Source organism: Rattus rattus, chromosome 4 (genome assembly GCF_011064425.1).
Source record: "Rattus rattus isolate New Zealand chromosome 4, Rrattus_CSIRO_v1, whole genome shotgun sequence".
NCBI lineage: Eukaryota > Metazoa > Chordata > Mammalia > Rodentia > Muridae > Rattus > Rattus rattus.
In genome coordinates this window covers 29,078,043-29,103,089 of record NC_046157.1, presented here as the reverse complement: position 1 = coordinate 29,103,089, position 25,047 = coordinate 29,078,043, and the positions used below count along the sequence as shown (strand labels likewise).

The 25,047-nt window shown below is 43.0% G+C and overlaps 1 protein-coding gene across 2 annotated transcripts in view; it reads right to left on the bottom strand.

Annotated features, from left to right (window-relative positions):
• Positions 1–25,047, bottom strand: part of Usf3 (upstream transcription factor family member 3) — a 46,826-nt gene that overhangs the window by 8,182 nt on the left and 13,597 nt on the right. The window contains exons 2-6 of one of the 2 annotated variants that reach the window (XM_032900227.1): positions 16,042–16,290; positions 14,592–14,656; positions 13,660–13,688; positions 10,502–10,584; positions 1,941–2,037 (exon numbers count right to left, since the gene is read on the bottom strand). In XM_032900227.1, coding sequence (XP_032756118.1) covers positions 1,941–2,037; positions 10,502–10,584; positions 13,660–13,688; positions 14,592–14,638 — 256 coding nt within the window. In that variant the 5' untranslated portion in view covers positions 14,639–14,656; positions 16,042–16,290. The remainder of the gene's footprint in view (positions 1–1,940; positions 2,038–10,501; positions 10,585–13,659; positions 13,689–14,591; positions 14,657–16,041; positions 16,291–25,047) is intronic. The other variant, XM_032900228.1, reaches the window with a different exon arrangement.

Genomic DNA, 25,047 nt, shown 5'->3' with positions numbered 1-25,047 from the left:
GTGGTGACTATAGTTGTCTTGGACCTTGTGTGCCTACTGTCTTACTTCTTTTCTCCTCTTGTTTACAGTCAATCCATCCTCAGATGGTTCTGCAGCAATCTAATTCCATATTGCTCAATGTCAGCAAGAACAGAAACCTTCTATCATTCTACACCCACTGCAGCCCCAAGTGGTCAGACTATCCTGACGCCGAACACCTAATGACTTTAGGGTCTCATCTCTTAAGGAGGTGATGTGAAGCAGGTGGGGAGATATTAGCAGGCTTGGAAGTCATTGAGATGAGCCCTTCCCAAAACCAGTAGGTTTTAAACCAAGACCAGAGATGCAGGGCTCTGCTAATTGGTCAAAGGGATGGATCTATGGCATAACTGCAGCCCTAGGTGAAGACATGACATTCTGAACTAACTGGAAGATCACTATTATAATAGTGTGTGTGTGTGTGTGTGTGTGTGTGTGTGTGTGTGTGTGTGTGTGTGTAAGATTACTACCTGCCTAGAAGCTTTTTGATTAAGAATAAGAGCATAGCACTGTCCCCCTCATTAGGAGTCTATCAAAATGGACGTGTTAATCTCTTGGGCAGGAGTATGTTCTGAAGGGTACATTGTTTCTTCTATAGACTTTAGTATAAAGCATGCCTCCAATACAGATTAGAACAGTGGTCTCTGACCACTGTCTGCCTTCAGCCTTTCTTTGAGTGTGTTCTACAGGAATGGTTCCTTTGGCCATTGTTGATCCTTGAGAAGGTGCTGTCTTCTATACTAAATGAGACAAACTATCTTCTACCAAAGATCAACGACAAACAATACAGGGATCAGATAGAATATATGCACAGAAAGAACCCAAGAAACCATGATCACAACAGAGAGAGATGACAAGAGAGCCATTGAGGCCGTTCCAGGTTCTACCGCACCCTGGCCTGGCTGCTAGGCCTTTTCTGAGCTGCATGTGCCTGGGAGTTTGTCATTAGCTTCCCTTTTCACTAAGGTAACTTGCTTGGCCTAGCTTCGTGTTCTCAGGCAAAGGAGCTTTCATTGGAAAAGTCTAAAGATCAGTCTAACCTCAAAGTATCTTGAGGAGTACTTCATGATGTTCCAAGTACCAATATATCCAGCTGTCTGATGGAGGCGCCTGTAAGGGTGGCCTGCACCATTCAAAGAGAGCTGACTTAGGAAAGCAGCTTCTGAACGGAGTGTAAGGAAGAATTCCAAATGCTGCCCTGCGCTCCTGGAATGGCTTCCGATACTATTTCTTGCTCAGTACAAGCAGTGTGGCACAGCACTGTCCAAAGTTAGTCCCGTTAAGGTGGTCTACTACTCCTTTTAATGTTTGTGACAGGAAACCCTCTGATCTTTTCAGAGCCATAACAAAGAAAGGGCCACCCAACTCGCCTTCCACCCTGAGCTTTACATTGGCCCCAGAATGTTTCCTTTCAGCTTCTCACCAATGCTTCTGTAAAACTCAGAACCCTCAGCACAAAAAGTTACACCTAAAAATCAAGTGTATTAAATGACCTGGCAGTTCAAGATACACTTTATACTAATGCAAATAATTATGAAGTGAATACTTTGGTTTTTGAGTCAATGCATTTGACTATCCTCTATCCTCTAATTGTGTTTATAGGTTACCATGAGCACAGCTCCTCTGTGAGTCATCTTCTGAGAGTCTCCTAACTGCAAGATCCAAGTGGAGCAGGGGGATTTAACACTATTAGTTTCATGACTTAGGCAAACATAGAATAGAAGTAATCAAGGTTGAAGTTATGTGTTTTTACAAGATTAAGATTAACCACAGAGGAAGAGGAGTTCAGCTACAGTGATCTCATTTGCAATGCTACTGAGGGCAAGCCTATTCTGATTAGAGGGTTGGGGGAGCTTTCCATGTCCCCAAGTGCATGTCACTGCAACCCAAACAGGAGACAGCAGGACTCGGCAAGTCTCCACCTTGTTCACTGCTCCCTCCATCAAGCAGGAGTTCATCGTTTTGCCGCTTCAGCTCTGTTATGTACTTAAAAGCTTGGTCCAGGATCATGTTCTTGCTCTGCAAAAGAAAAGTAACAATTTAAACATTTCATTAAAAGGTAAACCTGTAAGAAGATATGTAAAATGTGATAGCTTTATCACATGTGATACACAACTTTTTAATATTCGAATTAGATACAAAGTTCAAAGGCTTCTACTGATCATTTTACATTTACTAGCATCTGACCATTTACTACATGTCAGGCTCAGATCTAGGATCCAGGAATATAGGCAAAGGCATGAAGACCTGACTTCGATTCACTGAAGATAACTTCTAAAAGCAATCAATGCACAGTGGCATGCACTTGTAATCCCAGCTCTGGGAAGGTAGAGACAGCCTAATCCGATAGGTGAGCCTCAGGCCAGTGGGAGATCCTATCTCAAGAAGTATGGTGGAAGGCGTGGGAGTGGTTGCCCACATCTTGAATCCTAGCACTTAGGAGGCAGAAGCAAGCAGCTTTTTGAGTTCAAAGCCAGCCTGTCCACAGTTCTAGGCCAATCTAAAGAGTCAAAAAAGTAAAGGCATGCTAGAAGGAACAGCACCAGAAGTTTACTCTGGCCTTCACATGTACATGTACATGCAAGTTCACCCACATACACACGTGTGCCTGCATACGCAATACAAATAAAGCCAAAATGCTATGAACAGTGACATGTATGCACACACACACACACACACACACACACACACACACACACACCATCAAAATAAAAAACAAAAAAAAAAACCCAAATCAAACACACAAAATTGGGTGAACAGATTTTTGCATGATTCACAAGCAGAAAAGCAGAACAAAGGAAAATTACAGAGGATAAGGAAGGAGCCTGCCGATGGCAGCATGTGAACCATACGTTTGTGACATTCTGCCAGATTTACATGTGCAACTTCTGATCTATGATGTGCTGGTATCTGGAGCTGACGTCTGGGAGGGCTCTACCCTGAATGGGATGAAGCGTCCTTACAAGAATGAAGAGAGATGGAGAGATGGAGAGATGGAGAGATGGAGAGATGATGGAGAGATGGAGAGATGATGGAGAGATGGAGAGATGAGAGATGGAGAGATGAGAGATGGAGAGATGGAGAGATGGAGAGATGATGGAGAGATGGAGAGATGATGGAGAGATGGAGAGATGAGAGATGGAGAGATGAGAGATGGAGAGATGATGGAGATGGAGAGATGATGGATGAGAGATGGAGAGATGAGAGATGGAGAGATGATGGAGAGATGGAGAGATGATGGAGAGATGGAGAGATGAGAGATGGAGAGATGATGGAGAGATGGAGAGATGAGAGATGATGGAGAGATGGAGAGATGGAGAGATGGAGAGATGATGGAGAGATGAGAGATGATGGAGAGATGGAGAGATGAGAGATGGAGAGATAGAGAGATGATGGAGAGATGGAGAGATGATGGAGAGATGGAGAGATGGAGAGATGAGAGATGAGAGATGGTTCGGTGCTAACACTGCTCTTGTAGATTAGCACCCTTATCTGAAGAGACAGGCTGGAAAGATGGCTGAGCAGTTAAGGGCACTTACTGCTTTAGCAGAGGACCCAGGCTTGGTTCCTAAACCCATGTGGAGCTCACAACCACTTCCTGCTCCAGTTCCATTGGCTCTAACAGCCTCTCTGGGCTCTGCAATGTCCTGCACTTATGTAGCATTCACAAACCTCATTCATACACATAAACAATAATTTATTATTTTAAAGAGAAAAGTGTGGTGATCTTTCTCTTTGTACCATGTAAGTACATAATTAGGACTAGAATTTATTTATTTTTTTAAAGATTTTTAATGACCTCTGTGTTTTTGTTGGGGGTAAGCACATGAGTACCCAAGGAGGCTAGAGGTGTTGGATCCCAGTGGTCTGGAATTACAGGAAGTTGCAAGATGCCTGACAGGGGTGCTGGGAACCAAGCACAAGTAGCTCTTGCTTAAACTGTGGTAGAGTCATCTCTACAGCCCAAGGGTTGGAATCTTTGTTTTGGACTTCTCTGCTCTAAACTGCCAGGTTAAGGGTGTTTGTTTGTTTGTTTTGGTTTTGTTTTTATTTTTGTTTTGTTTTGTTTTGTTGTGTTGTGTTTTGTTTTGTTTTGTTTTGTCACTGGATCCATGATACTTTGTTACCGGAGCCTGTCCTGAGACACTGTACTACTGATTGCTTTTGAGGAGGGACCTTTGGGAACTCTCTGTAAAGTGACACCCAAGTAAAACCTGAAGAGGGTGAAGCATCCCCTGAGGCTATCTGGATGAAGAGCTGCAGATCACAGCCTCAGAAAGCAAAGGCACTCAGGCAGGGATGCCTTGGTGTGTGTGAAGACAGGGCTGAAGGATGAGGCATACTGAAAAGACTAACTGGACGAGAGGCCACAGAGGGAGGGCCTGCTCAGTGTTACTGCACTGATAACCACAACCTCTCAGGACCCTAAAAAATGGGCTGAGAAAGGAGTATCACTTGACAGAGTTTTGGTGCCACGCTCTCACTATATCCCTTTTCTAAACTTTTTCTAAAGGTTACATTTTACAGCAAAGCACTTCTTCACTCTTAACAGTTTTGAAGGTTATTTTATATTTCTATGTGCAAATGAGTGCTTTTGTGATGGAGAAAGTACCATGTGCAGGTGCCTACAGAGTTCAGGAGAGGATACTGGATCCCTAGAAGCTGGAGTCACCTGACCTGGGGGCAGGGAATAGAACTTGGGTGCTCTCCAAGAGCAGCGCACCATCTCTCTAATGCCATGGTCTTAATAAACTCTAAGACTGAAAACATAATGGGGACTGGAGGAAGGGCTAGTCTAGTCAGTAGAGTACTTGCCATGCAAGTTTGAGGACCTGAGTTCAGATCTCCAGCATGGGGCATGGCAGATCACGTCTATAATTTTACCACCGGGGAGACAGAGAGGCCGATCTCCGGAGCTCAACAGTCAGACAATTCAGCTGAATCACTGAACTCCAGGTTCAGTGTAAGAGCAAGTCTCAAAAAAATAAGGTGGAATGCAACCAAGGAAGACAGCTAATACTGTCTACACACACACAGCACATAAACACACACGGAGAACAGAAACACTATGTGCATATGGCAAAATGTAAATAACATGAAGGGATACAAACTGAAAAGCAACATTCCTCTATGCTCTTGCTCTCCAGATCCTGTCGTAGACACAATCATTGTGAAGCTGCATGCATATTCCTCTAGTAATAATCTTCGCCAATATATTCTTAAAAAACCCAGACAGAGGGCTGAGAGATAGCTCAGTGGTTAAGAGCACTGACTGCCTTCCAGAGATCCTGAGTTCAAATCCCAGCAACCACATGGTGGCTCACAACCCTCTGTAATGAGATCTGATGCCTTTTTCTGGTGGGTCTGAAAAACCGAGACAGAGCTGCTGGGGAGGTGGCTCAGTGGGTAAGAGTGCTTTCTGTAAAAGCATGAGGCCCTGAACTTGGATCCCTAGAATGTGCATGTGGGACCCTGTAACCTCAGTGCTGAGGGTGAAAAGCAAAGAGTACAGGATTGTTGGGGTTTGCTGAGGTTTGCTGGTTGCCAGCCAAGCCGAAACCAAAACCAAAACCCATCAAACAAAATGAAAAAAACCTGTGAGCTCCAGGTTCAGTAAGACATCCCATGTCTAAGGAGTAAGGTGGACACAACAGAGGACACCCAAGGACCTCATCTGGCCTTACTTTCTAATGACCATTCCTTTTACCTGCCAGCTTATTATGAAGCATTTTAGCTACCCACTGGTCACTTCTGCTGTCTTCCTTTTGACTACTAAGCATGTGCTCATGAATGACTAAGTTCCTCTCCAATGTGCACAGTACTTATGTGGCCAGGCCTTTATTGCTCTCTCACTGTTGTGACTTGGTGGTTTGATTCTGTAAGATTCAGTTCTGGGGGCCTTCAACCAAGTCACTACAGAAACCCAGTATGCATACCTAGGGAACTAGAAAACCAAGGGTTGGAGGTGTAACTCAGTGGTAGAGTGCCCATGTAGCATGTATGTATGGCCCCAGTTTCAAATCCTGGTACTGCAAAATCAGAGAAAACGAATGCTGACCTTCCTTAAAACAAGAAGCAGAACAGTAGGACCTGATAACGCTCAGCCGCCTGCCCCTACCCGGACAGCAGGCAGGAGCACAACAGTAAGACAACCTGCCCGCTGCTGTGCTCCGGGGATCAAACATTCCTCTGCACACACTAGACACTAAGAAGGTGAAATGGTTACGATTTCCTTTCTTCAAGAACTTCCGAGAACCAGGAATGAAAGAAAGCCAAGAGTAGTAGAAGGTGAGACTCTACTAGGCAGCTTTCAACATGTACTGAGTGGCCAGGCCCCTGCACCTCAAGACAAACAAGTAAATCGCAATTAGCCCCGTGTTAAGAAATCAATCCTTTTACTTTTCTTGAACCTGGGAACCTCCTGCCTCAGGTTCCTGAAAGTGGGGACAGTCTATTTTTAAAAACTCAAGCAAACAAAAAATGTCACACATTTATAGAAATTTAATCCACTCAGTAGGGATAAAAAGAAATTGAAGTGTCAAGGAAGGCAATGAGGAAGAGTAAGCTGATCAAGCCTTGGCACCCCACAAGTTTCAACACAGAGAAGCACCCGTTTCCGTCCTACTGAAGGAGAGTGCCAATAAGGGGCTGGATGAGAGGCTTTTAGGAGCGGTGATACCAGGCCCCTCCCACATCCATATTCTCAGCCAATGGGATGAATTCTTTCCTGCTCTAACTACACAAAGCAAGTTTACCTTCTCTGAAATTTGAACTAGAAAATTCAAACCTCGAGGACAGTTCTTCCAGTAGTCAAGACAGACTCCCGAATCAAGCAAGGCAAAGCGAAACAACACTGTGTGTTACAGCTCCAGAATCTCTAGCCCTGTCCCTAAAGCAGCCCCAGAACTCCAGCAGCTCACACTCCTTCACCATTTCTATTCTCAGGGAAGATTCTGACAAGACACTTTCCTGGGGAAACAAAACACAACAGTTAGGGCCAAACACAAGCGTATTTGATCAGCTTTTTAAAAAGCTGTTAATTCTTTTATTAATAAACTCCCCGTTTCCTTTCAACTTTTCTCCCTAAAATAAGTATCTTGACCCCTCATTTGAAGAGGGGTTGCAGTTAGGGCTGTGTAGTCTTAAAGCCAGTTCTCTCAGAAAGCCACTCTCTTAAAGTTAAGTACAGGTCTCCAACACCCGCAGACTGAAACCCAGCATGGTTGAATTTTAGTCCATCTGAGTGGATGAGACCTGGTGTTGTGTCTGTCCTTCAGGTCACACAGCCTCCAGGACTAGAGGGTGGGAAGAGTCCCCTTGGTGTAATTGCTTTGTGTGACCGAGCTTGAGGATCCTTTTCTATGCTTGAGCCAGAGACAGGGCAACCAGACACCAAGGAAGCATCTTTGAAGGCGAGGTCCAACTCCTGGAGATGCATCATCACCACCTCACTCCACCCCAACCCCTGAGTGATTTGAGTGGTTCAGGGTTGTATCTGAAAAGCCAGGCTACCTCCATAATGACAGAATTATGAGCAGGCACAGGCTTGGATGCTGGTCACTGGATCAGCACCCCATCTGGATAGCCCTGTCCACCAGTCTTCTATAAGAGTAAACTTTTCTCCTGCAGCACTGCCTCAAGGCAGGGCTAGCACCAGGGCCAGGCTCAGGGCTCCTCTTAGGGCAAGAAGGGGTGGGAAATGAGGCAGTACATCACAGGCAGAAGATGAGGTTGCCCAGCTCACTAAGTACAGTCCATGCACATGCTCAGACCTAGCTCAAGGGCTGCTGCTGGAGCTCAGATGGTGCAGAGTACACTGCAGATTTGTTTCTAATTGGCAACGTAGGAAACTGAGGCTTGCAAAGTTGGGGGAACAGCACCAACAAACTGGATCTGGCCCAGTCCCAACGGTAGCAGGGGCTGCTGCCTCAACCATACCTGACGTCTCCCCAGCAGGTAGATGGAAGGTCCTTTGCCACTCCCCAGGGGAAGTGGTCCAGTGACATCTTTAAGATAACTACACATACCACACATTCCCCACAATGCTCACACCCAGCCTACAAATCTCTCTGGTCATTTTTTGCAAGGTGATCCTGGGGGAAGCATGTGAATTGTGGACGGGAAATAGTGGCCATCAGTCTCGAGCTGCAATCCTGGTGGCAGCCGCCAAGGTCAGTAATTTCCTGAGCTGGAGGAGGGGCCGTTGCATTGGACCACACTACCATGGGGCTTTCCAGTAGCTCCAGTTAAAGGCATGGAAACTTGGGCTTTTACATGCCTCATTCTCAAGAATGAAGCAAGCAAACAAGCAAAAACTCATATTCACTAAGCATTCAAATAAAAAGGTTTACCATTATTATTTACCATTCTTATTTGGACAAAATACCTAAATGAAAGGGGGGGGGAGAAAATGGAGGGATCCCCAGGAAAACTGAGGGAAATTTCCTGGGAAAGCCCATCCAACAGTGAGGGGTAAGAGTCCACAAAATAAGCATATGCCATGAGGTACAGTAAACAGGATGAGAAGAACTTTATAAAAGAGGAGACCAGCTGGCTGAGACTAAAAACCAGGGCTGAAGGACTAGAAGGAAAGTCTCTGAGGGCAAAAAAGGCCAAAGAGAAGTCGTGTGGTGACCTGACCGTCTAGAAAATTGTATTGAGGGTTGGGGATTTGGCTCAGTGGCAGAGCGCTTGCCTAGGAAGCGCAAGGCCCTGGGTTCGGTCCCCAGCTCCGAAAAAAAAAAAGAAAAAAAAAAAAAAGAAAATTGTATTGAGATTTCACTGAACATTCGCAAAGAATTAAAAGTACACCCGACTGAAGAGATGGCCTACTGGAGACCTGAGTTCAAATCCCAGACCCCACATAAGAACCCAGGCAAGGCTATCCCTGAAGATAATCCCAGAGTTGTGGGGTAGGAATGTGACTAAGGTGGGGAGTGAGCTGACCAATGGTGATCCCACGCCCATGGGTGCAGGGCAGCACAAACTGGACCCCGTGGGTTATTAGAAAAAACAAAGAGGGCATGAGCTGGGGGAGGGAGTGGAACGGGAAGGAGATAGGAAAAAGCGGAGTGTGAATAGGGTCAAAATGTTGTGTACTGAATGAAATTCTCTAAGAATTAATACAAGGACTGTATTTTTAAAAGATGGAGAATGGTAAGGGAAGACGTTCCACATCCTCCTCTGGCCTTCACCTCTGTGTAGGACACACACACACTCACACGTATGCACACACACTCACACACACACGCACACGCACACACACGCACACACACATACACACACAATTTTATAAGTTTAAAAAGGATACAAAAAACTAAGAAATGAAAAACTAAATATAAAAAGAAAACAGTTGAGAATGGCTGTCTATGAAAGCTGGATTAAGGCTAGAAAGCAGGAAGAATGTTAACACTTATTATTTTGATATTATTTTATGTACACATATTTATTTTATATAGATCATTTAATTAAAGTTAGGTTAAAAGTTACTACAAGTTCTTATGTGCCACTGTCAAAGAATCCATACAGCCATTAAAGAGAGGGGTCGTATGAGACACCGATCTGAACCAAGCACTCAGTATGTACAACCAGTGAAAGTGAGGAAGCCGTTGTCCAAAGCGGAGCTGACGCATGCTGGTGAGGCCGTGTCTACACACATGTGTAACACTTTATTAGTGGTCATAACCTGAAAGTGGAATATCAATTTCCTTCAGGTTTTTCATGGTGCCATATAATTTGAATCATTTATTTTATGCTCAATGATCCTATTTTATCTCTGCTATTTTAAAAAACCCCAAATTACTTCATTAGGGAAAAGTATCATACATTAAGCTAAGATTTACAACTGGAATTGACAGGCAACGGTGAGGCCAGATGCAGTGACCCACACTTGTAATTCCAGCAGTAAGGGTGCTGAGGCAGGAGAGTAATGAACATGAAGCAGGTGTCGAGAGCATGAGGTTAACAATCCTAGACAACTCTAGGTAAGAATTTTAAAAAGCATAAAGAACATTAATGATTGCAAAGCAATGCTAGGAAGTGTAGTGGCTGCTATCAATGTCACCACAGGTCTACCTCAGCAATTCTTTAGAGAGGCATGACAGTCTGGCAACCACATGGTACATCTGACATGGAGAAAACTGTACTAGGAGATTATTAGAAATACAAGAAAAACTAAAGTATAAAGAAAAAATGAAACAAATAAAAAATGAGGCTATTAACTTGAACACTCTCCCCCAATAAATGGCAGGAAACAAAAATAATCAATCTAAAAACTAAATATAATCGAATAATTGAGAGCACTGTTTGTTACCAAGCAGCAAAAGGAAATACAGTAGGCACCTACATGTTTGGGGTGAGAGGTGGGCTGACACAAAACACTGGACTGCTCTAGAGCAGGGGAAGAGGGAGCACCTACCTGCTTCAGAGCAGGGGAAGAGGGAGCACCTACCTGCTTCAGAGCAGGGGAAGAGGGAGCACCTACCTGTTTCAGAGCAGGGGAGCATGGGATCAGTTCTCCTATTCTGTTTATCCCAGCATTGATTTTCTTCTTTCTGTGCCTCTCCACTAGAAAGAGGAAAAACACATTATCAACCCTTATACTACTTGGCCAAACTTTACCTGGGCAAAGCAACTGTCAGTAAAGAAATCACATGTGGAAGCTACTGGGGAGCTATAGCTCAGTGGCAGAGCACCTGCCTAGTATGAACACTGGAAAAGAAACTGAATCCTAAGCCAATAATCATTATTTACCAATGACTGTAACTAAGGTTGTAGTAAGTTTTACAATGCAGTATTTTACGTCAAATGTTATGAAAATAAATGTATTTATCACTTTTATAGGCATTGTAAAGAAAATCAGAAATAATAACTACATTAAAATGATAAAAGGGGGGACTGGAAAGGTAGCTTAGTGGCTCAGAACACTGGCTGCTCTTCCAGAGGACCAGGTTTGCTCCCCAGCACCCATGGCAGCTCACAACCACCTGTCACCTCAGCCCAAAGGGACTCAACCAACTCTTCTAGCTTCCCAGGATACTAAGCACACAGTACACATTAAAAAATGATAAAAAGAAACTGTTAACAATACATTATTATTAGTCAATCTTTTCATTATAATTCAAATAAGCAGTAAAGATTTATTGATAAACAAATTTATTTTTTAAATTCATTGTTTACATGTATTTGAGTGTGTGTGTGTGTGTGTGTGTGTGTGTGTGTGTGTGTGTGTGTGTGTGTATGTGTATACAGCACACACATGGAGGTCAGATGATGACTTGCTAAAATCAGTTCTTTCTTTCCAACATTTCTGCTCTAGTTATCAAATTCAGGTTACCCTGTGTGGTGGCAAACCACTTTACCTGTTGAGCCATCACAACATCACAACGACCAAATTAAAAAAAAAAAAAACCAAACCACTAAATTACCAAAGAGCTGCCTCCGTTTTAGCAATGCCTACTGTTCGGTGACTAGACCTTTATGGAATATCAGCAGCTACTGGTTACTTCTTAGATAAGAAAATGCACTGGCTTTGTTCTCTCATTTCTGGGATATTCACTCTGACCATCTTTTCTAACAGGGAGTAGCAGCTAGCTTTAACAATCAACTTAACACAGCCTATGATTGTAGCTGGTCTTTGCTATTTTGTGGGCTCTTCTTTTACCCACCCTCTATTCTCCCTCTGCCCCCAGCCTCATACACTAACACTATACACGAGAGAAACAAGTATAGACGGGAGAGGTGAATTAGAAGATCTTTCTTTTGTTTCCTCTTTGGGCATGACTACTAACAAACTGCAACCAGCCTCTTTAAATGACCAAGAGCCACTATCGCCTACGGGGATTTAACAGTTACACACCCTCTGAAAAGCTCTCAAAATTCCAAATGTTACACAACTGCAAAAACTATCTGCAGCTGGCAAAACCATGCTTCTGCTAGAACATGAGGCAAGTCATAGTCAGCTGCTGTGGACAGTCCCAAGCTGCCCCACATCCCTACACCTGGGATTAAATTGAAAATACATTCTTACAATATTTCTGTATTTTTAAAGAAAACGAAATTCCAAAATTGTCACTACATAATATCGCCTAGGAAGAGAGAATTTTAATGAGGAATTATTTAGGTCAGGTTGTCCTGTGGTCATATTTGTGGGGAATTGTCTTAGCTGCAAATCAATGTAGTAAGACCTAGTCCATTGTGGGCGACTCCATTCCCTAGGCAGAGAGCCTGAATGGTATAAGAATAGAGAAAGGTAGCTGAAAACAAGCAAGAATGTATTTATTGTTTCTTGCTTTGGCTATGAATATGATGTAACTAGCTGCTTGAGTCCCTGCCTTGAGTTTCCTTCAATGATGAACAGCAAGTTGGAACTGTAAGCCAAATAAATCTGTTCCTTCCTATGCTGCTTTTGGTCAGGATATTTTATCATGGCAACAAAAAGGAAAACTAGAGTACGGGGCAACCGACAACTTGTTAATTAACTGCCAGAATGTTCCAGACTGACACACTAAAACTCTAAAACAAGTAAGAATACGAAAGAGTTCATTTAAATAATTTCTGTACGATGCTGAAATTAAAAACGTGCCTCTTGGGCTGGAGAGAAGACTGAGTGGTCGGGAGCATGCTTTGCTCTCCCAGAGAACCTGATTCAATCCCTAGCACACACATTAGGTGACTTATAACCAACTGTAACTCCAACTCCTAGGGGTATAAATCTCTGTGAGCATCTACATGCACCAAAAAACACACATAATTAAAAATAATAAAAATTTAACACATACATATAGTAATAAATTACTCTTGGCTATCTTTTAAAGGCTTCCTTTCTATTAATTGATTGCCAGTCTTAATTCTCTAACAATGGTGCTCATTATTATCTGAGTGGATTTCTATGGTGATAAGCTCATCTCACCAGCATTCAATGTACCTTTGTAGATAAACTCTCCCCAGAGATCCTCTCTGTTTGCATAGCCACAGGTATAGAGTAATAGAAAGTAACTTTAAAACTTTTTTGAGTGCAGAAAATAATGTCTGACTCAAAATGTTATATAATATGCCAAAGTGAAAATGGATACACAATTAACACTGTATACTTGGCTGGCTATGGGCTGTAATCTAACATTAGAGATAAGGCCTATATTTGTTTCTATGACAGAAGTCTCTATAACTTAATATTGTCCACATGCACTAGGCATAGTGGCACAAGCCTGCAATGTCAGCAGTCAGGAGGCAGAGGCAGGTGGATCTCTCTGAGTTTCAGGCCAGCCAGGGCTACACAGACTTTGTCTCAGAAGGAAGACTGCCACATGCAAACAAAACAGCCTGCTGCTCTTGCCTGCCTTCCTCCGGGAGCTGCCCATCTGGAACCTGTGCAGACATAACCTTCATTCTCCCACTGTCCTGGGTGAAACCCCTTCCAACACTAGCTTCCAAAATATTTTAATTTCATAACAAATCTAAAATAGCTACAAATCAGATGTTATGCAGTCAGCTCCATGAGACTCTGGGAATATTTTATGAATAAAAATAATAAAGTTGCCCTTTCTGAAATGTAACAAATAATTCCATGTTTACAACATAAGAACTTGTTGTAATCAACCATGGCATAACTGATTCCAGCAGAGTTCGAGTCACTGCACGCACCTGCATTGTGTGTCTCTCGGTTCTTCTTTCTGAAACAGAAAGCACAGAGACAGGTAATAGGAAGATAACAGAAAGGCATTTTTTTATCTTCATAACCATAAAAACAAATTTTATAAATTGTATTTATTCCATCAATAAGGAATTACTTAGTGGATATTATGGCATGAATACCTTAATGCCAATACTTTCAAATACATTTAATAGATATAATTTTGAGAAGTAAGAACAATTCTCTACTGATACCCAGAAATCATGTTTAGAAGAGAATAGATCACTGAAAACCTTCACTATGTGAAATGTGATTTCACTGCAGACTGCTGGGAGGAGCTGCAGGCAGAGTGAGTGCAGGCGGAGTGGTGCGGCTCTGCAATTCCTGCCAAGGCAAACCTTGTGGGAGGAGCACTTCCGGTGCTGACTGCACCCAAGCCATCTTCCCATCTGTGTACTCAGGTTATCCGACCCTTACAGTTTCTTAACATTTCTACTAAAGACACTGACTTTCCCTTTCTGCATAATTACCAAATGCATTAGCTTTCACTAATAGCTATGTGGTAAGAAAAGGGAATATAGTATTTTTAACATTATTAAAAGCAGTGTCCACACAATTCTAGATGGACATTGCCTAAATACTCAGAAGAAGGGCTATAAGAAAATAAATGTAATGTTATGTATATTAGTGTTTCAGAAGCTACAAAAGGAATACAGCGTGCCAGTGAAAATGTCCTTAGAGAGCAAACATGTGACATAGGTCTGATACAATGTTTTAACTACTGATGACCATTCTTCTCAGGCTTCTAAAAAAATAAAGACAGGTGAACTTTAGCCATGTGATCCTCTTTTAGTAAATCTATTTCTGTCCATCCACACACGCTGGGAACTAATTCTGCTTCTTACCTGCCTACGGGATAGAATCTGGGGCTGTGGATACACACCTGTGCTGCTTTTTCGTAGGCGTCTCATGCTCTGTCATCTCTGGCATGGTGAGAGTGACGGGAATCTACAAAGGGATAAAAAGACACATGTACTCCAAGATGTTTAGCTGTTCTAGAGTTTAGAGAAATCAAATCACAATTCTATTTCAATACCAACAAAACCAACCAACCAAAAACCCCACAGAAACATTCTTTACTGGGTGTCGTAGATGAAAAGAGGACTAAGGTAATAGAACTCGAGCTGGAAATCCCAACACTAGGAAGGTTGAGACAGGAGGATCGTGAGCTAGGGTCAGCCTGGTGGCACGTGCAAACCAGCTTCAGGGTACGATGCTGCTGGTACAGCTGGTAAAGTGCTTGACCAGGGTGAATGACAACACACTGCCCAATCCCTCTCCAGAAACAACAAAGGACAAACACTATTCTAAGTAGCTCATGCAACCATAGTTAGGCTTCCTTCAACCCCCAAGTACACGAGTCTCATGTTATCCATGAAGACTCTAAAATGTGAGTGTGAAAACCATAGGAAGACAATGGATTTTCCTCTTTCTTCCTTCATTTCTTTTCCTCTTAGCCCTCTTTCTTTTGAGACAGTCTCATTATGTAGTCCAGGATGGCCTCAAATTTGTAATCCCCCTGCTTCAGCTTCCTGAATGTTGGAATTATGGGCATACACCACTACTTGGCTAGAAACCAGTGTCCTATAGGGAAATCAACACATGAATGGGAAAAGCCTAGGGGCAGAAACATTAATCATGACGTACAACTGTGCATGGTTAGGAATCCCTTCTCCTCTCTGACTTTCCAGAGTTTGAAAGTGAAAACGTTCTCAGGAAACAGTGAGCCTTCCAAAGAGGCCACCAAGCTAGGGTACCTGTTGGGCTACAAGGGAAAAGATATAAATGCAACAGCCTCCCCGCTTTCTCTTCTGGGATGGGTTGGAGTAGTAAGTATAGAGGTAAATAAACTCAGAAAGCATGCGTTTAAAATCCGGTTGTACCACTTCCTAGCCGTTTGGTCGTGGGCAGACTCTAGGAACTTCAGTTCTACATAACTGGGCTGCTTTGAGAGGGAGTGAAATAACTCCAGGAAGGCACCACACCTTGGTGCCTGGAAGCAGTAAGGACCCAGGAAATGTTCTATTTCATAATAAGCCCCAGCCCTAGAAAGGAGGAGGGAAGGCAGACAAGAAGCTGACAGGAAATACTGACTGATCCAGCTTTGGAGACTACGTAATCACAACTCGTCTCCAGGGCTGACAAGATGGCTTAGTGAGCAGATGTGCCTGCTGCCAAGCCTGAGTCCTGAGGTCCACGCTGAGACCTACACAGAAGAGGAACTGACTCTGGCAAGTGGTTTTCTGACCTCCACACAGGCCATGGGGCGTGCACACACACACACACATACACACACACAAAAGGGCTTACAGTGTTTTTCAGCTACAGCTCACTTCAGCAGCCTGTTTCTGTTCCTCTCCTTCCAACTGGTGAAGCTGCCTAGGCCTAGAGACGCCTGCAGTGGACAAGCAGGGAGCCGTAATGTGGAACGAGCCAGCAGCTCACAAACGCCCGTCTCCTTCTCACCCAGGTGCTTGCAGTGTCTTCACTTTAGAGTCCTGGCTTCCAATGCCTCCTCTTTCTGATTCAAATCTATCATCTTCTGCCAGAAGATGGTCTCTATAGGTTATGTTTTCTTCTTACTACAAAAAAGAAAAACCAATGAGTGTTTGCAGCCACCGAGTATTCGTGAGATGAAGCTGGAAACTGATAGCACGCTAGCTTTAGAGGAAGAAGGGCGACCCTGACCACTCCCTACCACTGCAGAGCCAAGTAGTAAGTTACTCGCAAAATGCCTTTCTTTCTGCAGTGGGTAAGCCATAAAGGGGTCCTACAGGCAAGGGACGGCATGCACGCATGCTCTCTGCAATTCTGTATGCTCAAGGTCTCTTGGGTCCTCTCTGCCCCTGGATCTCCAAAGACCTCCATGTTATGTCTAATATTATGGCCTACCTTCAATTCTAAAATTATCTTTCCTTCCATTTCCCTTATTTGAACTTTTATTTCTTCTTCCCATGTCTATATATGGGTGTTGTGTGGTGTGTGTTCACAGTGTGTAGGCACATGTGAGTGTATGAATGTGCACGCATGAGGAGATCCAAGATGATGCAGTTATCTCTTTTCGCGCCAGTGACTCTCAGTGAGACTCAGAGTTTCCTGTCAACATGGCTAGTCCTGTTCCAATATAGCCGGCCTGTTCTAGAGACCCGGTCTCCACAGTCAGAGCTGGAATTACAGGTGAGCCACCATGCCCACCAGGTATGTGTGGGGTTTGGGATTCTAACTCTGGTCCTCTTGCTCCCATACAAACACTTTAGGTGCTCCCCAGCTCTCTGCTCACTTTTTTTTTGTAGAAGTGACTGAAACTTGCTCAGCGCTAAGAAGGTAGGCTAAAGGCCTATGAACAGTGGACGCAAAAGACACACTTCTCAGCTCTGTGCCAGACCTACAAGTGAGGAGAGACATCCCTTTCTCCTTTCTTCTCTCTTCTTTATGCTCAGAAAGTCTGAGAACCTTAGCTCTATTTTAGGTAATGTCTCCCAAGCATAGATAGTAAGAATTACCTCATTGCGCTGTCTGTGGGTCTCATGTCTATGGGCCCACAGAGAGGACATGTGGGATGTGTTTCTGAGTCTAGGTTATCTTACTGAAAACAATGCTTTTCAGTTCCATTCATTTCCTGAACATTCCCTAACTTAATTTTTCTTTACAACTGAATAAAATTCTGTGGTGTGTGTATATGACATTATCATTTATCTGTTGATGGATATCCAGGCTGGTTTTATTCCCTTGCTATTGTGAAGAGAGCAACAACAAACACGGATGGGCGACTGTCTCTACAACAGCAGATACAGCCCTTTGGGAATATGCCCAAGAGTGGTCATACATATATGGAAATTCTATTTCTAGTTAGATTTTTGTCTTGTGTGTTTCTGTGTGCACACATGCACGCACTCATGTGTGTGTAGTTTATCTGCGTGTGTGGTGCGAGTGTGGAGGCCACAGAACTTTCTCTACTGCTCTCCCTTTGATTGCCCACTTTCAAAGCCTTCCATCTTGTCATCTTACCCTAGCTAAGACTATGTTAAGTAAAAGTGAAGAAAGTAGACGTTCTTTTCTGTTCCTTATTTTAATAAAAATGCTATTTAAGAGAGTGTAAACTACTGTAGCCTCGAGGAAGCGTCTCAAAAACAAAAACAAAAACAAAAACAAAAAAATACCCTTAAAACTAGAGCCTGGGGAAGTGGCTCAGTGGGCAAAGGCCCTGCTGTATAAACGTAAGGACCCCAGCTCAGCTCCCCAGCCCACGTGCCTGTAACCACGGCTTGATGGAGACGGGTAGGTTCCAGAGGCTCACAGGTCAGCAAGCTCAGGGGAGATAACAAGCTCCACGTTCAATGGGAGACCTTATCTTAAAAATATAAGGGTGATGGAGGAAGGCAGGCAAAGCCAACCTCTCATCTTCATATGTACATGTACAGTAAGTATACATGCTCCCACACATGCACATATACAAATCCATACACACACACACACACACACACACACACACACACACACACACACACATCTGGACCTGACAAATAACTTCAGAAAAATAGGAAAATACACAATCTGTTGTGGTGGCACATGAATGTAATCCCAGCACTGAGGAAGTTGAGGCAGGAGGATTATGGATGCAAGGTAAGCTAGGGTTACATAGTGAGGTCCTGTCTGAGAGACAGAAGTGAGGACTAGGGGTTGATGGACAGACACTGAAACTTAAGGCCACTGATTTGGCTGAGTAGTAGCCCCCAGAGGTACCACTGCCTCTTCCCCTCAGCACTGGAATTTCAGGTATGTGCCCCAGACCTGGCTTTTACCTGAGTGCTGGGGATGTGAACCCCAGTCCTCATGTTTGTACAGCAGGCAGTGACTGACTAATCATCTCTCCACCCTCCAAAATCTACACTCCTTAGGTTAAAAAATAACCAGAATAAAGGACTAATTATCATAAATCCTTGTCTATTTATCAATGAAGACATGATTTTTCTACTCCTCACTGGGGTTAAATAACTCAGGGCCTTAGACCCCTAAGTCATACATCCAGCTCACATGGCATTTTAAATACAATATTTACATGACTAAATAAACATACTTCTTCAAATAGTTAGAGTGCCATAAATTTTTAGACAGACACTAAGATGTTGTATTAAAAATCTACTAGACATTATATCTGCATGGAAAGAAAAACCATGGGGAACTGAGTCAAGGCCAGGCTTGGCTCTTACACAGTCCTCAGATCTCCCGCATCAAATCACACTCTCTATGCCCTTTTCTTCCTTGAGGTAAGACACACACAGACTGCAGGCATCTTAAGTACACCATTCAGTGAGCTTTGACAGTTGCATACATGTCTATGATTCAAACCTCATCAAACTATGACATCACCACCAACTATTTTTTTCTTGACTTTCCCTAGTCAATCCCTTCCTGGTTTCAGAGGTAATTACCTTCCTGTTTCTTCCACTGGACTTTATATAGATGTATTAGCTGAATTCTCTTGTGACGAGCTTACACTCGGTTTAATATAAATGTATACTTTCTTCAGGAGTCAGCTCCTCTTTATAAACACAGGTATATGAACCAAACACTGGCTGTTTATCTATTTTCTTGTTGATGACTTGCCATTTTGTCCACTAAGTGCTACTGGCACAAATTACAGACAGCACAGGATACACAGTCACTAGACGGTCAGCTGAGGATTCTGTTTCCTAAACAGCGAGTGGCATATTAATTGCATTGGGGGATTTTTTTCTTTTCCTAAAGAAGGCCCAGGTACACTCTGGTAGGTGGAAGGCTACCTTTGCACAGCTTAGTGTAGCTTAGCAGTCGAACCCATCCCTCCTGCCTGACCAGTACTGCCCAAGGCAGGTTCCTCTCTCTACATCACTAAAACATTGTACTTTGTGAAATCCTGGATCTGCTCATGGTTTTCTTTGGCTCGGCCTCAGTACCTGCTGCCTTTGGTGGCCAGTTCTCATACACCAGGTCTCCTGAAACAAGTAATGGCTGGCGTCTCTTTTCTAGGTGATAAAAATGTTCTAAAGTTGATTGTGACGATGACTATACAACTGTGTGAACTAAAACCACTGGACTGGACATAAGGTACACAAATGCATCTCCTTTATCTTTTTCTTTCTTCTCTCTTTCTCTTTTTTCCCCTCATCTAGCACAAACTGGCATCAAACTTCTTATACAGCCCAGGCTGGTATTGATCTGATGCTCCTGCCTCAGCCTCCCAAGTGCTAGGATTACAGGTATGAGCTAACACCTCAGGCTAGAAAACTTAGAAAGGAAAAGCACCGACCTAAAAACATGTACACACAGAAGCAATCTGATTTAGTTTTTCTCCTACAACAAAATATTCAAATCACTTGCTTAAATGGGTTAGAACGTTAAACTGGAATTCTGGTACTGAAGGTCTAGAAGTGGGAGACTGGGAAGGTGAGCAAAGACTGGAAAGAGTAGTTTTAAAGCTCTCTACAAAGCTGCAATGATCAAAATGGCCTGGCAGCAGCATGTGGAATAATGAAGGAGTTCAGAGCAAGCTTTACACATGAGCACATGAGACCAACTGACTCTGATGGGAAGCCAGAACCATTCAGGGAGGGAAAGAACAGGGTTTTTTTTGTTTTGTTTTGTTTTGTTTTTTAACAAAGAAAAGCTGGGGCACCTGGACATTCACACATAAAATGAGGGCTGGAGAGTGACTCCACAGTTAGGACACTTACTGCTCTAGCAGAGGACCTTAGTTCAGTTCCTAGCACCCATCACAGGCAGTGCCTGGCTGTAACTCAAACTCCACGACATGATCTTCTGACTTTACTGGGTACTGCACACATACATACATGATTACACACAAATACATACACATGTGTGTAAATAAAAAGTATTTTTAAAATGTTTAATTCATGTCATGTCTAATACCACAAGACTGTTAGAAATAACAGTGAAAACACAAGTTATAAAAAAAACAAACCAAGCTGAACTTCATTAAAAGTGCCTCCAGTGATACCATAAAGAAAGGGAAATGGGCTGGTGAGATGGCTCAGTGGGCAAAGGCGCTTGCTTCCAAACTTGAGCATGAGTCCTATCCCAGGATCCACATGGTGGAAGAGAAAGGACTCCTGCAAGTTATTCTCAGACCTCCACATGCATGGACTAAAAAAAGGTAACTCAGACAGACAGACAGACAGAAAGACAAACTTCTAGGTATGCTGGTGCATACCTGTCACTGCAACATCAGGGAGGTAGAAGTAGGGGGATCAAGCGTTAGAGGCCAAAGGGTAGGTCTAGCTTGTCCACAACTGAAAAGAGAAAGAGGGAGAGGGAGAGACAGCTTAGCAGGTGAAAGTGCACAGCACTAAGTTGCCCACCTGTGTTCTCTGAGTTTGATCCCCAGGACCCACACAGTGGACTGAGAGACACAAGACTGTCTCCACAAGTTGTCCTTTGACCCAATGGCAGTATAGGGTATGCCTCCCCGAAGGAAAAAATGTAAATAAATAAATAATAGAGAGAAAGGAAGGGGGAGGGGAGAAGAGGAGAAGGGAGGGGAAGGAACGGGGAGGGAAGGGGAGAGGAGGGAGAGTGAGCCTAATGTGGTCACAGGTGCTTGTTAGCCATGTCTGAGGCCAGCCTGGCTAGTAAGCTACGGTTGAGTTAAGATAAGCAGTCTCAGCGGAACAAAAACATCCAGTGCCCTCCTCTGGTCTCTATGAGTAACACACACACACACACACACACACACACACACTCACTCACACACACACTCTCACTCACACACACACACACACACACACACTCTCACTCACACACACACACACTCTTACACACGCACACACGCACACACACACACATGCACCCACTCACCCTCCCTCTCCCACACACACACACACACACCCACTCACACACACACTCTTACACACTCACACACGCTCTCACACACCAAACCCACACTCACACCCACACATACAGCACACAACACAGCACACACACTCTCACACACCACACACACTCTCACACACACACACACACTCACACACACACACACACACACACACACACACACACACAAAACACAGTACATATTCAGGCAAAACATTCATACACGGAGAATAAAGACAAATCTTTAGAATAAATTAATAAGCTGGATGTGGTAGTACACACCTTTAATCCCAGCACTTGGAAGGCCCCTAACAAAATCTTCCATCTTCAACAATGTCTGTTGGCTCCTTTCTGTCAATCCCATCACCATCCTGTTTGGTGCTAATGTCAGAGTTGAGCTGCTATGTCACTTGTTAAAGGAATGTGAAATAATGAACTCCTGCCCTCAGACTAAACTGCCTTTCATGGTAAATCTCAGGGGAGGGGGAGGTGGGATAAGCCAAAAGCATAATTTCCTCAATACAATTTTGAATTTTATTTTTAAACCACACAAGCAAGCCCTTAGCATGAAACAACAACAACACAACAACAACAACAACAACAACGAAACCACCCTACTTTCAAAGCATAAAGAAATATATGGAGTTAAAGAGAAAATTTGTTACATTCTTCATGGATAACCACGGTAATAGTATGACATACTATAGCCTGTCTTCATCTTATCACTGTGAACTACAAATACTCTTCTTCAGGTCTGGATGCAATTCCCTTGATGTGGTACTAGTCAGTTCCTCGCACTTTTTCCCACTCCACCTCTGGTTTCATAGTACTGGTCCGTTCTGCTGACACAGCCTTGTTCATGCCAGGAAAGCTTGCAGACCAGGCCTCAGGCCAGCTCCCTCTTGACCAGCTCACACATTCTCTCCCCTTCGCTGCAGTAACCCCAAGAATTTTACCCTACAGGTATATTCATATATGTACAAAACCACATTTCTTCAAGGATATTTACTACAGTGTCATTTGAATTGTTTTGAGAAGAAAAAACATGACTCATCAAAAGGACATTAATTAAATGCCATAGTATTATGTTGAACCATCTGAAACTTTTTTTCTACCGTGCTGGTAATCAAACCCAGGGCCTTCCACATGCCAGGTAAGGGATCTACCACTGAGCTACATCCCTAAGCCCTGTTTCTGCTTTTTCACTGTAGCTTCAGATAGTTCATCCTAGTATTTCCACCGTATGACACAGAGACTCTATGCAATAGAGTCCATTATAAAATCTCCTCCTGGAACTGTCAGCCAAAATAAACTTTCTTCTTTAAGTTGCTTTTGGCCATGATATCATATCATATAAACAAAAAAGTAACTAATACACACCTTTAAAATGTTTATCAATCCAACTGCAATAAAATGTATTTTAGATTGTGTTTAGTGACTAGTAAGACTGAAAATACATTTCCTGGGGCCAACAAGATGTCTCAGTAGGTTAAAGCGTTTCCCAACAAACCTCATACCTGAGTTCAATGCCTGGGTATGGTAGGAAAGAATTAATCCCCAAAAGTTGTCCTTTGACTCAGATGTATGTGCATGCAGGGTCGTGGGGTCGCAGGGTTGTGGGGGCATAGGGTGTGCATGCACACGCATACATATACACACAGAGAGACAAAATAATTTAAAAAATACATTCAAATGGTTTTTTTAAAGATTTATTTTATTCATATGAGTACACTATAGTTGTCTTCAAATACACTAACTAGAAGAGGGCATCGGATCCCATTACAGATGGTTGTGAGCCACCATGTGGATGCTGGGAATTGATCTCAGGCCTCAGGAAGAGCAGTCAGTGCTCTTAACCACTGAGCCATCTCTCCAGCCCTACATTCAAATGTTATGAATCATTTATATTTATAGGGCTGGGTGTGATGGCATAAGCCTTTAATTGAAGTATGCTGGAGGCAGAAGCAGGAAAATCTCTGTGAGTTCAAGGCTGGCCAGAGCTATACAACAGAGCAATGCTGTTTCAATAAACAAACAACAAATGAAGAAAAACAAATAAAACATTTATATTTCTTCTGTAATTTTTCTTTATGACTTCAGTGTTTCCTTTCTTTTAAAAGACTTACTTATGCTGGGTTGTGTGCAAGTCTTTAATCCCAGCACTACAGAGACATGGGCAGGTCCATCTCTGTAATTTAAGGTCAGCCTATCCCAGAGTGAGTTCCAAGACAGTCAGGGCTACAAGGAAAAACCCTGTCTTGAAAAAACAAAAATGTCTTACTATTTTTATTTTATTTTATTTATATGAGTGTTTTACCTTCGTGCACCACACATATGCAGTGCCTGTAGAGGCCAGAAGAGAGTACCAGATGATTGTGAGCAGTCATGGATGTGCTGGGAACTGACCAAATCTTTTACAAGAGCAACGAGTGCCCTAACCATCTGGTAATCTCTCTGCACTCCCTACAACAGGAGCTAAAATAAAACACTTTCCGTGTGAAAACACTTTACACACTTCACTTTTGGTTCCTTTTTGTTACTTTTGTTAACCTTTTGAACTATGATGGGGAAATATGTCTTTTGGAATTTGTCATTTCTTGTAGCCACCGTAAATATTTTTGTTACAGATTCAATGAGTGTCTATTATTAGCTCCCTAGGAACGAAGTCACAGTAAATGCTTTAGATATAAAATGTCTGTAGTCTGCCTGGCATGTGTATACGTGTATTTCATTTCTCACCTTCCAGCATAGCTTTCTGTCTAACCAAGCTAGAAATGTGTTTCTCTACAATGGAAACGAGAATCTACCAGTCACACTTACTGTACTTGCTGTTCCCTCACAGACCGTTCCCTCTCCCATCCCACCCCATTTTAATGGTATGTATCTAATAAATTTTTCCTCTTTTTCTCCACATAGCTTTCTTTTTTATTAAAAAAAAAAAAAAAGTCCTTAATGCTAGGTGTGGTAGCTCACACCTTTAATCCCAGCACTCAGGAGACAGAGGCAGGGAGAGCAGAGTGCCCAGGGCTCTGTTGTACAGAGAAACCCTGTCCTAAAATAAACAAATAAATAAATAAATAAATGCCAGCCCAATTAAAAAGTCCTTAATAATGAGAAGACATATCAATTCGAGACCCACTAGCTCTTCCTTCTTCTATTTCATAAAATCCTCCAATTCTCACTTGGGCATGTATTTCTCTAAAGCCTGGTATTTGAGCTCTTTGTAGTAGGCTTGGGAGACACAGATACAGCAATATGGTCTCAGAATTAGAAGTGCTGTATCAATACGTAACTGTCTTGTGCTGTTGGAGACTAATGCCAAAGGTAAGAATCATATTTAATACAGACGAAAACTGTTTTTCAGAATATTTTCAATCAGTGGCTGGTCAAATGTGCAGATGCAGAATACACAGACATGGAGACCAATTCTGAAATATAACACATTTTCCTCCTATTAAAAACTACCACCC